The sequence below is a fragment of the Lissotriton helveticus genome, chromosome 4_1 (genome assembly GCF_964261635.1).
Source record: "Lissotriton helveticus chromosome 4_1, aLisHel1.1, whole genome shotgun sequence".
Lineage (NCBI taxonomy): Eukaryota > Metazoa > Chordata > Amphibia > Caudata > Salamandridae > Lissotriton > Lissotriton helveticus.
In genome coordinates this window covers 173,761,061-173,780,308 of record NC_136063.1, presented here as the reverse complement: position 1 = coordinate 173,780,308, position 19,248 = coordinate 173,761,061, and the positions used below count along the sequence as shown (strand labels likewise).

The 19,248-nt window shown below is 45.2% G+C and overlaps 1 protein-coding gene across 1 annotated transcript in view; it reads left to right on the top strand.

The window, feature by feature from the left end:
- Positions 1–3,011: 3,011 nt before the first annotated feature.
- Positions 3,012–19,248, top strand: part of LOC144828471 (lymphocyte antigen 6E-like) — a 90,657-nt gene continuing 74,420 nt past the window's right edge. The window contains exon 1 of the mRNA XM_078686661.1: positions 3,012–3,141. Coding sequence (XP_078542787.1) covers positions 3,090–3,141 — 52 coding nt within the window. The 5' untranslated portion in view covers positions 3,012–3,089. The remainder of the gene's footprint in view (positions 3,142–19,248) is intronic.

Sequence of the window (19,248 nt, the reverse complement as noted above, 5' to 3'; positions counted from 1 at the left end):
CTGAGCCATCACGTCAATCAGGGACAATTGGTTAAAATTGTGGAATAGTCATGCATATTCGGTAAACTAATCAATCGATGGAAAGTGTCCAGTCTTGAACGAGTCAAAACAAACCTATGCCTTGCATTTCAAAACCGCTTTAAGATAGGGTTACATATCAAAAGTGGTTAAGATCATTTGATTTTTCAGGACATTACGAGTAGGTATTTCGATGGTCAGTCTAAGATTTCTCATGTGTGTCATGGCTTCGCTTTTTAGAGATTTCCTACTAATGAAATCTAATGTTTCAGGCTTCTCAAAATACTAACGGTGACCCAGGTCATGGCAGAAACGTTGGATATAAATAAGCAATTCGTTTTTTTAACTTCAAAAGTAATCAAAGACAAACCTAGGGCCCTCATTCACTGGGCCTCACAGTTATTGACAAATCTGTGAGGTCCAATGTAGAGACGGCACTACCCTAGGCCTCTCACGCGGGATCATTGCTCCAAGACTAGGGTGTGACACTCCGTCCCTCCCTCCTTTGTGCCTTACAGCCCTTGAGCATGTCTGTAAGGAACACGGGAGAGGTGCCACCCCCTAGGCCTCACACCCATGATCATGCACTGTGTTGCTCAGGAGAGGTTTGCCCTCTCTTAAGCCTCGCGGAATAGGATTTTGACTGAAAGGCACACACGAGGGGGGCTGTGGTGTAGCAATGTTGCCATGGCCCCTGGTGCAAAAAAGGTGCATAGGCCACTGTCTACTTGCTGGACAGAAAAAAAACCAGACATATTTTGGGTGTACTAGCTCCATACCCTCAAAGAGCTGCAGTGCCACTGTACTTCATAAACTATTGATAGATATGGCCCTCAGAGAGCCTCTTTTTCTAGCCTCGTGCAGTGATCCTGTACTGAGAAGCTCAGGGGAGGATGGGACTCGAATCTCTGGATCATGACTGTGAGGTCCTTGGGAGAGGAGCCAGTGGTGCTGGAATCATGTCATGGGTCCTGATGCAAGCACAATAGATTGTACCCATCTCCGCTTGGTGTTCAATAAAACACAGCCATAATTTGGTGCCAATATGTCCCTAACATCCCTAGCCCTGGTGCCACTGCACTTGCTGCAGTACAGATAGCTGGAGATCTAAGAGTACCAAGTCATGGGCCTAGCAGACATTGTCCCCCACGGTGACGTCCGGGTGAGGGCGCCGCCTCCCTGGCCTGTGCATCGCCCGACTACAGCGGTGAGGTCCAGGGCCCCTGGGCCATGCAGCCTTGGGAAATAGCTGCGAAGAACATGGATGAGGGGCAAGTAGCACAGCAGTTGTGCCATGCTGCTGATTGAAAGCTCCTCCATGCCCTACACAGGCTGCAAATTAAAATAACACCATCATGTGGGTGCAACGATCACCTAATAATCCTAGGTCCAGGTGCCCAGTTCCATTACTCCTGCTGCACTATCGAGGACGATGCTCTTGAAATGGGCCAATGTAGACTGCCATGATGCGGCATGGGGCTGCCTGCCCTGGGATCTTGCGTAAGATAACCCACCATGTTGGCATATGTGTTATGCAAATAAACCTGCAGCAATTTTCTCCACAAAGAAGGTGTCTTGTCTGTTTATTTCTCCAGGAGATTGGTGTATGGGGGATGGGGAATGTTTCCGATATTGGCACTATGCTCTTGAAATGGGCCCATGTAGACTGCCACGATGTGTACAGTGCTGCAAGGCCCAGGATTAAGGCACTCTCGCCTAGGCCTCTCAACCATAGTCTAGCGCTGAGATGTCCTGGGGAGGAGAACTCTCTTTCCTCGAACTTGTAGTCCAAGAGGACCAGGGACAGAGGTCCCGTCCATGGGGTATGCCACCGTTGCAAAGGCATGGAGTAGGGGCCCTTTCCTGTAGGCCTCAGAGCTATGTTCTAGTGCTGTGAGGCCAAAGGAGGGGCCTCGCAGCCATGATCCATAACTGCAAGCCGGAGGGGGGCACCCTGCCATGGTCTAGCCCTGCCAGTCATAGGCACGGATAGTACCAACCTCTGAGCCTCACAGCACCAGATTCTCCAGTATCTCTGGGTTCAGTGCATCATAAAATGGTAGCCATGGATATCCACAGGAGGCCCTGGATTTATTAGGACATCTGCAGTGACAGTATGTGATCACATCAGTAAGAGCAGGGTCTCTTGGTCTGTAATGCCCACAAAAGCTCCCTGGGGTCAGGAGATGTTCACCCTACACCTTACACCACCCAGTGTTTTCTGTTATCCTGGGGACCCCTTGCATCATGGGGACCCCTTGCATCACGTATTAACCTATCAATGTCCACCAAACACCTTTGTCTTAAATTTTGAAAATGATTGAATGGATTTACAAAAAAACACAAATATGGTGAACTGCCATTAAAGCTTTATTTTTATGCAAGCTCGGTTGGTATATTTCAGTTCAAATGCTTTTTAAACCTACAAAAACATTTATATGCATCTAAAACTGGGAATCTCTTGTTTTATTCAACCACACATAGCGTTGTTCCCTCAAATATGCAAGAATTTGGAAATTAATAACCTGACCTGGACGTGTCACGTTTATGCAGATTCGCCAAATGTCACATTTGTTATTAGTCCTTCACAAATGTATATCCTTGAGAACTCTCTACTCAACCATCGATGCATAGTCACAGTGGCCAGGTCTTTAAAGTATACTATACGTATTCTTCTAATAAACTTTAAAATCTGAGCATGGTTTGCTGGTTGGTGAGTCGATCTGTTCGCACACACATATGGCTGCATTTAGCTCTTGTTTGTTGCAGTAGCACGCCTTAATAACCTGCTTAGACCCTTCCACAGCCTGACACTTGCACACGCCTAACAAAATACCTTTAGTAACCTTTCCCGAGGGGAAATGGGTTGGGTGAATAAAGTGCCTTTTAAAAAGACCACACCGTGCGCCTGGAGGCTGAGCCGCGGAGGCGCAACTCAGGCCCGAGGATGACTCAAACAACTGGTTACGCCAGTCGAGTGGAAGGTTCTTTGCCATAACGTCTGCATTTGTACTCGAAGTAGTCCCAAATTGGAATATTCCCTGCGCACAGGCTGGACGGAGCCTCTGACAATGGAGCGCTTCCTGGTCATTCTTCTGGGAGCTGTGCTCTGCGTGCCACCAGGTAGGAGTGAATAATTTTAAAATAAATAGTACGACAAGCAGGGTGCATGAGAGAGGGGCTAAAGGGGCAGTGGAAAGGGAGCCGACTGCGGATTGGTACGGGTACGAAATGAGAGAAAACACAAAATGTTGTAAAATAACCAAAGTTGTAAAAGACTTTTTGAACAGAGAGGGAGAGAGTATGTGTTTTTATCTGTGTGTGTGGAACAATTCCACCTGAAATTCGACAGACACCTCACCATATCCGACAGAAAGCACCTGGACCCAACTATTTACTAGAAAAAATACATTTACTGGGGGAGGGGGGATAACATCCCAAACACCCCCCGCCCCCTGAAGATACGCCCCTGATGTTGAACAGTTCATGTTTGTGACAGCAGATATGTTTGTTCATACAGATGTTGACAAACATAGGATGTGGCAGGACGTTTTTAATACAGAAAAGGGTGATCTCGCACAAAGATTTTAAGTAAAGAAGCCGTTTGCGTAGTTATGCAGTTTGCTACCTAGGAAGGTTTCCTTCTGCGGCAATTGGTCTCTGTGTATATGTGTGTATATGGAAATGTATGAGAGTGAGTTTGATTGCGCAGGATTAATATAGAGTATTGATAAGACAGAGAAAGCAGCAATTAAAACTTGGTGAAACAAGCAAGGGGATAGGACCAGTGCTTTAAATGGTAAAAAATAAGTGCAGGTACTCTAAAAATGAGCTAGGAGTGTAGCAAGTGGGCGGGGCTAGGGGCGGGGCTAAGGACAAGACATATAAGACACTTCTACTATGTGGCCGATTACTTATATATTCTTAAGTGCGCAATCACAGAAACAAGCAGCAAAGCTCACACAAAGTATTCCCAGAATGTCCTTTAAAATACCTCTCTAGTGTTTGGATTCTCTCCCTCTTTCACTCGCTTTTCTCTCTCACACACACACACACACATGTGCAAACAAGCAGGCAAACACACAGACACAAGCAGACAGATACTCAGTCAAAAGACCCAGGTGGGATAAAGACCATTTTACACTCCTTAGCTCCCGTGGCTTTCTTAATTGCTGCGGTCAGCAGGATGCCTGGATTCGAGTGTGTGCACACATACACACTATGGTGCCTGTATGGACCCTGCTCTGTCAAACACAGCGTGGTGGGGAACACTGGCCATTATGCGAATGAGCCCTGCCGACTAGTTTAGAGGTGACTTCGCTTGGATTACAGAGGTGCTTTGGCTGTCAGACAGCCTCGTTCGTGCTCGTGAGCACTAGCAACAATAAGCCTACCTTTGATGAGTACCGTTACTCTCCTTGGCAGCAGAGAAGTGACGGTACTCAGAGCGATAAAAATAAGAAGTGCCAGTACTCAGCACTGGTGAGTACCGGCCCATTTAAAGCACTGGGTAGGGCTATAAAATGACTTGCAGAAAATAAAACGAGTGTGTGTGAAAATTATCACTCTGTCGCAAAGTAGTCTGCTTGGCAGTGTTCCAAAACTGTACCTGCTAAACGTGGCCACCACATGTGCTGTATGTCCACTGTTAAAGGTAGCAGTTTAGAAGAAATCTCTGCCTTGACACTAAGGCATTACGTTGTACAAAAGACTAGGGGCATATCAAGATGAGCATTTGTGGTGCAGAGTCGGGCACTTGTTTTATGCGCCTTTGGTGCGTAAAGTCAGTTCATCAAGGGCCAGTTGTGCGAAAATAAGAATAGAGATTACCTAATTGTATTTTTGTGCAGATCACAATTAGGAAATCGCTATTTCTAATGTATAAAACTCTGTTGAGTTTCATTAGCGATTCGTACTTGGTCTCAAATAGACCTACCACATGAATATTAGCAAGGAAGGTCGCAATTAGAAACCTACTACGATTCGCTGCCATCACAGGGATGGTGGCTTGCTGGGGTCAACAGACCACCATGTCTCTGATTGCTTTTTAATAAAGCAACTTTTTTTAAAACACTCAGACCATTTTCCTTAAAAGAACAAGGGATGCATTTAAAAAGAAGAAAATGAAATAAAAAATATTATGTGTTGCCAACTATTCTGAAAGGGGACCCCCATCCTATTTGTGATTGGATTACCACCATTTTTTAAATAGCAGTAAATCGCGAATGTTTTGCAACCACATTTTGGTTGTAAAACATTCGTACATACCATTTCACTTCGGTATTAGGAAGGGATGGCCTCAACACGCCCCTTCCAAATACTGAATCGCAAAACCCAAATCACAATTTTTGATTGGTACATCCTAAAAAGCATTTTTGCGGTTGCAAACAGCCCGATTCTGTGGATGGGGCGGTTTGCGACCACGAAAATGCTTCGAACATCTAGCCCGAAATCCAATATTTAAATGATTTAGTGCTTTATTTCAGAGAGTACAGTTCAGAAGCAGTGAGCAAGATTTGACTCTTTCTGTGTCTGAACAGTACAATATGAAAATAAAGTGCTAAGCCAGAGAAATGTTGGGGTACCTGAATTTACTTTACACCTTGCAGGCACATTAAACATGTGCTCAGCTCTGGACTGCGACAGCAAAGCCTATCATGATGATATCAGGAATAGCTGCGCTTGCGTAGCGCAAAGACGATGTTTTTATACATTCGTAGCTTCTACCTAGGAATTCCTGTGATTTAGTACTTGAACTCCAAACAACACAAATCGGAAATAGTAAACGATTGTGTAGAGGTCGTGTTCCTCCTAATAACAACAAGACAGTTGCTCTCTTGTACATAGGTTTATTTATTGTAAATTCGTTCTCTACACGGAGAGCGCCAAGCCTGCTCTGCCTTGTCCCGCTCCAACGCCCAAACTGGCGCGCTGTGCGCGCCACCTAAAATGGCCGCCGCGTTCACGCTACGTCATCACGCAGCGTGAACGCTGTAACTCCGACACTACATATCTCCCCCTTTTTTCATCCCAACGAATAAGTCAGTCTTGGGGGGTTTATTGTCCATCACCCATCTCAAAGTTCCGGAACCTGGAAGGTCTCACAATCACTCGCCCCCCTCTCGTGCATCTTACCGGGGTGGACGTCGCTTCTCTTCCGCCGGCCATCACAGGTCCTTTGTCTTTACCTTCTGGATGACCGGGCTCTCCCTGCAGGTCAACTCTCTCCTCTCTCGCCTCTGTGTCTCTGCTCTGGGAGCCTCCCCACCTTCTTGCTCCAACACAGGGTCCGCTCCTTCCATATCTCCTCCCGGGGTGGTGTTCTCATTCTCTGTTGTACTCTGATCTGTCTCGCCTTGTTCCCGATCCTCGGGAGTCCATTTCCAATATCTTGTTGCATCGAGCCATGCGATCCTGGGACCACACATTGCCATCGCTCAACTTTGCCGCTCGATCATAAACTTCTCTGACTTGGAGGGGCCTGCTGTACTTGCTGTTTCCCTTTCTTTGCAGCACTGCCTGCTTGACCCTCATCCATTCTCCTTCTTCCAATGCCGTGTCTTTTACATTCTTCCTTTTGTTATAATGTTCTGTGTATATGGCTTGCGCCCTTTCCAAGTTCCTTTGTACTACAGCCGGAGACCATTTGCTGGTTCACAGGTGCAGAAACCGTAAAGTTGAAGCCTCCTAAACCAGGTGTGATTAGTTAGACAATCCTTTCTTCCTAATATTTTTTGCACTTTTTCACTGTTTTCCTTATTTTCACTTTCACGTCCCTAGGTAAGGGTGGGCCTTAGCGTGTCCATACCGCCAGGGTTTAAAACACTCTTTTAGTCCTGAAGAATTGCCTGGTAAAATTACACCGTTTCGTGGCAAGAAACATGTCGACTGATATCTAGGAATCTACCACTCAACTAAATGTGGACTGCTTCCATACACATAGATTTTCCCTTCCCTTTTTTTGCTCCCTAATGTGGTTTAGTGTAACCATATGACACTCTTTGTTTGTTTATTGATCATAACCGGGGAATAAAAGTGTCAGTCTACTCTCCCTATCTCTCTCTTTGTTTAATGATACTTAGCAGCGCAGAGCTGTGAGAGCTGTTCTTAACGAGCGCACTTTTGGCTCTTTTAAGAATTTTACCTTCCTGTGTCTCCATACCGTGTGGTCACTATGTCTAACTTGGGATTGACATACTCTGAGTCAGAGGTAGCTGACATATTGTCTGACTCCAATTTGTTTGCTGATCCAGCAATTTCACAGGTGATAGCCCATACTTCCGAATGGGAAAAGCTGACGGAAGTAAAACGTGGCAGAATACGCACCATTCTCCATGGGACAATACTGAAACAGTATCTCCTTAAAAACATGGCCCCTAGAGGGCTACTAGTTACAAATGCCCCACGCATTTTCCTGAACGACGCCACCTTCCGAAAGGAATGGGCCATGATCGCGTGGTATTATACCCGCGACTGGCTCGTTCTAATTATCATAACATGAGGTACTGGGTTTTTCAGAACCGGTACCGAACCGGTAACCCAGTGGTGTCAGGGAACACACCCAAAGACCTCGAGTACTTTCCTGATTCAGACCACAGAAACTCAGAGTCTTCTAGGTGAAGTCAAGGATCGATTTTATTGGCTGCAACCAAGAAACAGGCGTCCTATAAGTAAAACAGCACGGGATGTATATTCTCAGGAGACTGCTCAATCTTACAAAGCCAGGCTTCTCTTTTTATACAAAATATTGTGCTTCAGGCAAATATTCTTGGAATTACAGTATACCATTCGCATATTTTCACTACAAAGGAAAAGCAGAGTCATGATGACAAGCTCACATTTCAGTTCGTTCAGCCCACAACAAATTACCCGGCAAGGCCCAGCATTTCCATCAGATACCGGTGGACCCCCAATAAAAACGGGCACCTCCCCATCATAAAGCAAGTGAGAGAGAAAAGAGCAGGGACAGGTGTGAGCAAGATTCGGCAGGGTGTGTGTGCGATGAAAAGGGTTTATGGCCTGTTGTGCCTTGATGCTATCTCGTTCGGCTACTGGGAGAGGAACTGACCAAACAGGTTCGGCCTGGGGCAACGGTTCCAGCTTGCCTAGGTCAGAGAAAAGTCAATTAAGGTGTAAGTGTCCTTTGGAATCGAATTTGGCTTAATTCCCCTGCCTATGTGAGGGCAACTCACAAAATGGCTGCCGTACACAAAATGGAAGCCAAGGGTTCAGAACGAAAATGGCGATTTCGAGGTGAAATCGCCACTCGAATATGACGAAAATGCTTGTACATAGTGTACTAGCCATTCTCGGTCTTTTGATATAAAAATCGTCATGCTATGATGAAGTTTAATTATCGAGTCCCGAATTTTCAGAACTACAAACCCTCCGTTTGCCCTTACATAGGCAATTAACCTAATCTCATGCTAATCTGAGTCCAGATCTATATTCCTAAAGTCATTGAGATGTTGCTGTAACATCATTCTAGTACTTAGTTCGTCTCTTGATACAGGTTTCCTTACACATGATGTAGCACAGAGGCCACATATTGCAGGAGCACACTGCACGCACAGACAGAACAGGAAAAGAATGGCTAAGACCATCCCAATGACCATCAGAATTTTCCATCCCCAGCCGGATATCAGTTCCCAGAACCATCCCATCAACGACCATTCTCCTTTATCCACATGAATAGATTCGGAAATCTTATGTAGTTTGGAGATGGCCTGGTACACTGTTGGAGCGTTATCTGGAATGAAAACACAGCAACTCGATTGGATTTATTTACATACCCCACCTCGGTCTGCAAGTATGACATCTAATGCGACCCTGTTCTGAAGGGTCATAAGACGATCCGACTGGAGCTCAGCAGTCAAGTTACTAAGGGCACCAGCAGTTTCAATTACGGTGGACTCAACCACCCTTGTCAATTGCCTTATGTTCCTGCTGTTACCCATGGGTCCCCAGAACGGCAGAAAACCCTTTGCGAAGTCCACAAATTCTTGTCCTGCAGTGTCTTCTTTACTCAAGACACCTCTAACTATCCTTGTCTTGTGGTAATCTGCCGCTGCTGTGTAGGTGGGAGGCAACAGGAACGAAACAAAACATGAGCCCGAAAAGTCAGGGGGCAGCCATGTATAGGCTCTATCATGGCAGATGAAATATGTACCCTTAGCTGCTTAAAACGCAGGGGAAGTCTGAGACCCAAAAACATACTTTTCAGTACAGACACTCTTCCCTAACTGAGCTCTGGGATTCTTGCCAGTACCTTGCAGACATAGGTGACCCTGATGGGGTACAATCAAAATCGGGGAAGATCTCTTAGCTTGCTGTTTCTCACTCAGAGTAGCTTCATATCCGGTTACGTTCCATCCTATATAGGCAAGTGTCTCATCTTCGGGGGTAGTTTCATAAGAAATCTCTTCCTTAATCATGTCGACCATACCCTTAACTAGAGCACTATTCTTAGGATTGTCTTTTACAGAACGTAGGGGGTGGACTTCACGAGCATAAATAAACATTGTTCTGTATGCCCACACAGAACCATTATGGCTGAAAGGCAGGACCAGATAAGGGATACCTTTATCCGTTGTGCGAGGCATAAGACCACACACCCAACAGTTAGTCGTGTTCATTACTAGTTGGTGTTGGTGCAAAAGCTGAACAAAGGAGTTATTAATGAACTCTAATCTCCTAGCTGATTCGTGTTCAGGAAGAGGTTGAAAAGAGTGTGGGGAAACAGTAGGAGGAGGTATGGGCGATGTAGTGGGTGCAAATGTTACTCGAAAAGAGAATAAAACATAACTTATTAAAAATATCATCACACTGAATAACATGAAAATGCACAATATCAAAAAGCTTTTCTTTGTCATTATTTTACATATCCTGGCTTTAAAGTTCATGGTTTTGGCAGGTCTCTCCATCTCGAAAAACTCCATCCTCTCTAAAGTGCTGCCCGCGATGGGAGGTTGTTTCTGCTAAGGAATGCTTCTGTCAGTCTAGGGCAACTCCCTTGGACCAACCAGAACTGTCGACCTAACGTCGTCAGCTGCACCCCAAAGACTTTGGGCAATCGCAGCCCTAGCAGCGGAACCCGGATGGCGGTTCAAAAAACAAAAATAAGCAAGTTTCTCAGATGGGAGAGCTGCGCTTTAAAAAATAGTACTTGGAGGAAAAAAAAAAACATTTAATAGTTCGTATTTCTCGGCCTCAAATTATACCGTTGTTTTCCTGGTATTGTATTATCTTGGAAAAGGAGTTCAGGTTCTGAAGTGTCCAATCGAACTGATGGTGATACAGCTGGTTGCAAAATTTTATCACTCTTTTGTTCAGTAAGTGTTCCTTTTACACGTGCATCACTGAAAGGCAGAAAACGTGGCACGGTTTCAGTCTCTGAGTCAGCGACACCCTTCTGGACCCACTGGTCGTAAGGCAGAGGCAGAGGGATCCGCTTGCAGTGGATCCCGTGGATCCAGTTTTTCTTCCCTTCCACTCGAACAGCTGATCTTGTGGAAAGAAGGACGAGGTGCGGTCCGGTCCACCTGGGCTGGTCGTTCTTGGTTCGCTGAAAATTCTTCACGAGAACCCAGGATCCAGGGTCGATGGGGTGGCCTGGAGTTTCAGAGACCGGAGGCAGGGTGTCGTGGACCTGTTGATGCAAAACACGCAATTTATCCGTCAATTCGTACAAACAATCAAGCAAAACAGGGTGTTCGATTTCACTGAACTTTGTGGGCCTTGGCACTCCCCATATGTTGGCCGGGCGGCCGAAAACTATTTCATAGGGACTTAGTTTCACTCGCGAATGCACAGTCATTCTGGTGGATAGGAGTGCTAAAGGGAGAGCGTCAGGCCATTTAAGACCTGTGCTTGCTTGAATTTTGGCCAATTTTAACTTAAGCGTGCCATTGTAACATTCTACTAATCCAGCTGATTGGGGGTGATTTGCAGCGTGGAACTTTTGCTGAATGCCTAGCCCTTCACATACTTTTTTCATCACTCGACCCACAAATTCACTTCCATTGTCACTCCAGACCATTCTAGGCATTCCAAATCTAGGGAAGAACTCTTTCACAAGGGCTTTCGCTGTGGACAAGGCAGTATTGTCTTTTAGGGGGCATGCTTCTACCCATCTTGAGAAGGCACAAACAACAACGAGTACGTATTTTAAATTGCTGCACCTCGCAATGTGGATGAAATCTAGCTGCAAAACCTCAAACGGATACATAGGAGGTGCAAAATGACCAGCTGGAGTTGGGGTTCCCCTACCAGGATTGTGTTTCAGACACACCATGCAATTCTTGACGACATTCTCTGCACACTTAGGAATTCCTGCATTTTGCCATACTGGAGCCAGCAACTTACAAATCCCTTTCACACTGATGTGAGCCATTCCATGAGCCATTGTAACCACTGCAAGCACATACGCATCGGGTAGCAACCATCTCTGATGCTCTGACAATTCAACCCAACAACCATTTGCATCTATTCTACCCGTACTTTCTCTCCACATGTTCAACTCTTTCTCTGTAGCCTCAGCTTGAATAGATTTCACACTCACTATCGTGTCTTCACACATTCCAACATCACCAACCCATCTTGCAGGGCCTGCAACATATATTCGGCTCATCACATTCCTTGCAGTTTCTTTCGCGATTTCGTCAGCAAATGCATTTCCACGACCAACATCATCAGTCACCTTCTTGTGAGCACTACATTTCACAATCGCCACTTGCAGAGGCAAGGTCAGCGATTCAAGAAGCTCATTCACCAACTGACCATGCTGAATCTTGGCTCCATGCGAAGTCAGGAACCCACGTTCTTTCCACAATCGTCCAAAACTGTGAGCCACTCCAAACGCATACTGGCTGTCGGTGTAGATGGTCACTTTCATTCCTTTCGACAACACACATGCTCTTGTGAGTGCAATCAATTCTGCTGCCTGAGCTGAATTATGTGGAATACGTGCAGCTTCAACAATCGTATGCAAAGTTGTGACAGCATATGCTGCAGTCGTATCACCATTCGGGAGCTTGAAACATGAACCATCCACCCATAATGTACCATCACATTCAGCAAGAGGAGTATCTTGGAGATCTATTCTCCCTTTCGTTTCTTCTTCTGTTCTAAGAAAACAATCATGCTGTTCTGAAGCATCTAATTCCTCTACAATCGGTAACAACGTAGCTGGGTTTAACGTGTTACATCTTTTTATGTGCACATGACTTGCTAACAAGGTTAATTCGTAACCTGACAATCGAGCACTAGTTAAGTGCTGTGTCTTGGTTCTGTTTAACAACGTGTCTACTGCATGTGGAACCATCACGACTAACATGTTATTCATCACTAGACCAGCAGACTGTCGAATAGAAACAGCTGCTGCCGCTGTTGCTCTTAAACAACTCTGTAATGCTTTAGCTACCGGATCCAAAGTCGACGAAAAATATGCACATGGACGCTGCTTGCCTCCAAACAACTGTGTCAACACTGACAATGCACAACCCTCTTTCTCATGGACATACAATGTAAAGGGCTTACTGTAGTTGGGGGTACCCAACACAGGAGCCGAACATAATGCTGTGCGCAATTCAGAAAAACTGTTCTGACACTCTTCAGACCAAGGAACGGGATTGGGTGTATCTTTACACGTTAATGCTACCAAAGGTTTGGCTAATAACAAAAAATTTGGAATCCACTGTCTACAGTACGATGTAATGCCCAAGAAAGCACGCACTTCTCTGTGTTCTTGGCACACTTAATTTCGCTATTGCCTGAATTCTCTCTGGGGTCAGTTTCCTTCCCTCCTTCGATAAGAGATGACCTAAGTAGGTCACTTCTTGTCGACAATATTGCAGTTTGGAAAGTGACACCTTGTGATGTAAATCACACAGATGACGCAACAATGACAACGTGGCTTTTTTACAGATTTCCTCAGTATCTGCAGCAACAAGCAAATCATCAACGTACTGTACAAGAGTAGCACCATCAGGTAAAACAATCGTATCAAGCTGTGTTTTTAGAGCTTGACTATATATTGATGGACTTTCACAGTAGCCCTGGGGAGCGCGTTTAAAGCGGAAGCTTCGTCCTCCTAAACTGAAGCCAAAAATAACCCTACTCTCCTCAGCAATCGGGATGCTGAAGAAAGCATTCTTCAAGTCAATCACCGAAAACCAGGTTGCAGAAGCTGGAATCATAGTTAATAGGGTAGTAATGTCGGGGACAACTGGAAATTGTGGCACAACTATTTTATTCACCTCTCTAAGATCAATCACAAATCTGTACACAGGTGGCTGAGAGGGATCAGTTCGTTTCAAAACAGGCAGAACAGGACTATTGCAAACGTTGCCTCTTGTTTCTTCAATCACATCTTTTTCAATCAGATCGTAAACGATCGCTGGTAAAGCTTTTTCACCTTCACTAGAGATTTTGTATTGGGGAATTCGTGGCATTTTAACATTGGCTTTCAATGTTACAATATATGGTGGTATTTCTAAAAGACCCACATCATTAGGACCAGTAGCCCAAAGAATATCAGGAAGAAACGACAATTCTGTTGGAAGTTTATCCCTTGATAAATACATTGAGGAAACCACTTTCTTACCTAAAGTAAGTTGTACTCTTGAAGGAGAACAGTACAAAGTCGCATACAATCTTTTTAACAGATCCAATCCCAACAAGTTTTCACCACAACCTGTTGTCAGAATAAGGGTGCTTCTAATTCACAAGGACCAACAGAAAGAGACAAAGGGTCAGAAATCGGGTTCCTAACCGGGGCGCCAGAAAAACCTACTGATACATTTGTTTCGCCAGACAAAGGTGCGCCAGGGAGTTTGGAGTGCATAATAGAACTCTTTGTAGCACCAGTATCCAACAGAAAAGGCTCTGACACACCGGATGTAATCACCTCAACGTATGGTCCACTCTGATCTACTGGAACTGAAACAACTCCCTCTCTTTGTCTATGGCTGTCCTAGCAATCATTACCATCCATATTCTCATCTTCTGCATAGTAATCATCAGCATAGTACTGAGCCGTCCTACCAGATGCGTTATTCTGCTGATCGAACCTATTCATAGAATTTTGAGGTGGAAGAGACTGTGTGTTCTGGGGGAAATTTCCACGTCCTCTACCTCTAGACGCTTGTTGAACACCTCGACCTCTTACACCAGAAGCACCATTTGCACGCTGTAATAAAATAGGACAACTATACTTGAAATGACCCTCTTCCTTACAATATGAACACTGATTGGGGCCTACAGGGACACGTGGTTGAGAATACTCGATTCTTTGCGAGTTCCTCTGATACTGTTGAGGCTGCTGATAATTATTCTGATAGTTATTCTGACCACCATTATTCTGGCCACCACCACCACGTGGCGGATATGCTTGCTGTAACAGAACCTTCGTTTTCAACTCTTTAGTTTTCTTTTCTGCTCTATCTTTCTCGTCTTTGTCTCGATTTTCGTAATACTGTGCAGTAGCCAATATCTGTGCTGAAGAGGAAACTGCCCAAGAACTCTCTGAATCTTTCAACTTTTTGCACAACTCTGGAAGCAGATTGTGCACAAATTTATCGACGAACAGTCGCTGACCACCTTCTGTGCTCATATCTTGACCACTGTGGTCGACAAACGTTTCTTCAAACCTGGTGAAGAAATCTGACACCGTTTCATCTTTCTTCTGCTTACACGCAGACAATTTATCCCAGTTAACACGCATTGCAGGCATTATCGTTTTCATGTAATCAATTATTTTACCAGGAAGTTCAGCTACTAAAGGCTCAGGCTTAGCACCACCAACTTGTCGGCCATCTGCAGCAGTAATATTAGCCCATGAGTCACCTAACTCCTGATCATGATCTGCATGATGAATCTTTCCCCATAAATGCTGTAGAACAACGTTCCCAAACAACATGTCTATGTCAGCTAAATTCATGATGCATGAACCTGCAGTCTGTGACAATTCCTTGTAATACCCTGCAGGATTTTTACGGGGATCAGGCAATGTTTGTTTAAGGGCCAAAACTTCAGCTCGCTTCCAAGGAACATGTACCCACACATGCTGAAAATGTGCTGGTATAGCTGGGGGAATAGTATTATGACCAGCTGCTACTTCTTCCTTCCATACCGGAGGAACTTCTCTCATGGGATATTGTCTTCCCTTCTTTTTACCAGAAGAATCAGACTCAAACAACGACTTAGAAACACCTTCAGTCCTAAGCGACAACAACGTCGCAACTGCTTTCCTAACGTCTGAACCCACAATTGCGCCTTTTGAAAACTCAAACCGTACATGGCTCAACTCGGGCGGATTAGAGTCCAAATCATTTTCCTCTAAATCTTCACACAGAAAAGCACACATTTTCTCAAAAACGTATCTCTTCTTTGATGCATCCCACTGATGGAAGACGTCCATAACCGAATTTAGATCATATATTGTCGGGTCAGTCACCCATCCATGTGCCAAATGATTTAACGTTTTCTTCTCCCTAGAATCAGGCTGTTGGCTACGCAACTGTTTATGCTCAGAGACAGGAGCCGGACTTGCCGTTACAAAGAAAGGATATAAAATACTAGTAACAGTACTAGCCACTCTCTGATGAACAGAAGGAGAAGTCGATGAAAAGACAAGAGGGAAAGCAGAGTGAGACGAGGCAGATGCAGAGGCAGTGTCAGGAGAAGTACCAGGAGTGGTAGTCGATATAGTAGTCAAAGTTGTAGGAAGTATAGGAAGAGCAGATGTAAAAGCCGGTGGCCCTTGAGGAGGCTGCACCGGAGGAGCAGGTGCCAGCTGAAGAACAATTGGTGGGTGCTGTGGAGGAGCAGGAGGCAATGCAATCACAGGTTGCGCAACTAAAGGTTGCGGAGGTGCCGTAGCATTTTGCGCATAGGGCGGTGGCGAACTTAACAAATGCGACATTAACGGATCTTTTTCAAGCTCTTTTGCTGCATCTTGCTGAAGAGGCGGCAAAACTGGATAGCATTTATCTATTACCATTTTACGCTGCCTGTGCAACTGCTCACTCATCTGTTCTTCTTCATTGTCTTTAAACTGCATAGCAGCTTGCATTATCGAAATACCCCTTTCTCTCTTATTTTTCTTCGCTAATTTAATTTCCTTCTGTTTGGCTTCCTTACGCCATAGGCGGAAAGAGTCAAACATCGCCGGCCGGGCTTTCTTCTTGAAAAGTTTAACTTCAAGATTATCTAAGATTTCCGTGTCAAAGCTACCATATTGGGGCCATTTTAAAACACCATCTTTTCTGGTGTATTTGATCCACACTTCATTATATGTGATAGGGCCTACTCCATGTTTCGTCATACAATTCATAAGTTGGAGTTCCAATCGGAGGAACCGAACATGAGTCCTCCAATCGGGAATCCCTATTATTACAACCAAGACAAAACAAATTTCCAAGTCTGCTAAGACCAGGCATCTTCACTCTCTAGTCTAGCTCCAAACTTCAAAGGATTATCGATGGAGGAGTGTGGCTCACTGATTAGAGCGGCAGACCCTGATGCAGAGGTCTGGCCCGGGACCAGGGTTCAATTCCCGACGCGGCAGGGTCCTGAGCCCAAAAATGTCCACGGACTCGATAATTCTCGCCTCGGTGCCTATTCTAATCATGGGGTCCCACGCTGCAACTCTGGGCAATAGTTGCTTAATCTCCACTACGGCGGCCCACCCGCTGCACGATGCCTGGCTTTCACCCTGGGGATACTCAGTAGGGGTTATCTCACAGGGAAAAGCCAGGACGGGTTCCCAAGGCAAGCGCCTTGATGCCTTCGGGTGATACGTGCGCTATATAAGTCGCAATACATATGCAATACATACGATATTTCTCGTCAATACACGAGTCCTTCGGTTTTGGCACTTGCAAGTTCCAAACAAAGTGATCCCGAGGGATACCAAAAACTAAGAACCAACTAAGGACTGGGAGACGCTCCACTTATACTTAACTGAGATATCGATGACGTCACCAGAAGACTCGTCTTAGCGTTTCGCTCTACCAAACTTCAAGGGTCGAAATCAGGGCGATAGCCAGGGCAGCAGTCCTTTGTAGCCATCGGGAAGCGGGGAACCTCGCAGCAAAGACTTTCGGACCACGTCGACATGCAGGGGTCGATGAAGTGGTTGGCCTTCCTCCAGAATTTTCACACGAAGCTCCTCAAGAACCTCTGGCTGGACCGGTACCGCTGGTATCGCCCCGCGTTGGGCGCCAACTGAGGTACTGGGTTTTTCAGAACCGGTACCGAACCGGTAACCCAGTGGTGTCAGGGAACACACCAAAAGACCTCGAGTACTTTCCTGATTCAGACCACAGAAACTCAGAGTCTTCTAGGTGAAGTCAAGGATCGATTTTATTGGCTGCAACCAAGAAACAGGCGTCCTAGAAGTACAACAGCACGGGATGTATATTCTCAGGAGACTGCTCAATCTTACACAGCCAGGCTTCTCTTTTTATACAAAATACTGTGCTTCAGGCAAACATTCTTGGAATTACAGTATACCATTCGCATATTTTCACTACAAAGGAAAAGCAGAGTCATGATGACAAGCTCACATTTCAGTTCGTTCAGCCCACAACAAATTACCCGGCAAGGCCCAGCATTTCCATCAGATACCGGTGGACCCCCAATAAAAACGGGCATCTCCCCATCATAAAGCAAGTGAGAGAGAAAAGAGCAGGGACAGGTGTGAGCAAGATTCGGCAGGGTGTGTGTGCGATGAAAAGGGTTTATGGCCAGTTGTGCCTTGATGCTATCTCGTTCGGCCACTGGGAGAGGAACTGACCAAACAGGTTCGGCCTGGGGCAATGGTTCCAGCTTGCCTAGGTCAGAGAAAAGTCAATTAAGGTGTACGTGTCCTTTGGAATCGAATTTGGCTTAATTCGCCTGCCTATGTGAGGGCAACTCACAAAATGGCTGCCGTACACAAAATGGAAGCCAAGGGTTCAGAACGAAAATGACGATTTCGAGGTGAAATCGTCACTCGAATATGACGAAAATGCTTGTACATAGTGTACTAGCCATTCTCGGTCTTTTGATATAAAAATCGTCATGCTATGATGAAGTTTAATTCTCGAGTCCAGAATTTTCAGAACTACAAACAGCCTTAAGACTTTCAGGGACCCTCCAGGTCGAAATTCAGGAGACCGAGTCTCATTTCAAGGCAACTATTACTGGTTACAAAAAAAAGCTAGACGAAATAAATAATGAATTAAATGAGTACAAGGACAACCTTATGCAAGCAAAAGTCACCAAGTTCCAAAAGGACTTAAAAAAGTTTGAATTTGAAAAGGTTTATCCATACTCTGCAGCCTCCTTCACACCGCCCACAAGGAACCCAAGCAACACTGATCGATCGGATGACGATTCAACCAATAGCAGTGGTTCTAGCAATGGGTCCTATAAACAAGGCAGAAGACGAGGCAACAGAGGAAACCGTAATAGTAGAGGATGGCAGGGTTTCCATAATCAGCAACAAAGATGGCCATTACCACCAGAGATGACAGGAATGGGCCACCAGTTCCCCTTCCAACAACCACCATATCCAATGATGGGTTGGAACCCTGGCTTTATGCCACCACCCAACTTCCAACATCAATACCGCCAGCCTTTTTTATAACAGTTATGAACAGAGGGGTCCCCCACTTATATGGAGTTGGTACGAAAAAAGGGAAATCAACACATAATTCAAAAGGTTTAGAAAGAAAGGTTAATCAAAAAGCGTTCTGGAAATGCATTGTTTTATTCACTATGCATCCATATCGTCACAGTCACGTAATTCATTTGTGAATATCAGAATACACACTCAATTTGTCGTAAGTTTATGTGCCCATAGGGAGAAGGAAAAGGGAAAGGAAGGTAGTAAAGTTAGCATAGAATTGTGACTCACTATACATTTAATAGAAACAAAATTACATTGAAATTCATGTATGAGTTCAAAAATGATCCCTATCCACAACAGGGTCATATACAATGTCCGCAATGTCAGGTGCTTGTTCAGAAAGTTCAAGCTCCTATAAAGCCGTATATATCATGCTGGTACTAGGAGTTGAAGAAGGGTAGAGGAACAGTCTACGTTTCGACCCAGGAATCGATGTAGGATAGTTGGTCCTTACAGAGAGGGTCTTCTTCAGGACATACGGGGTGGGGGGGTGGGCAAGCCTCCTAGGGTAAAAGGAGAGCAGAGTCAGACTTTACTTAATGTAGGGCAACAGTGTC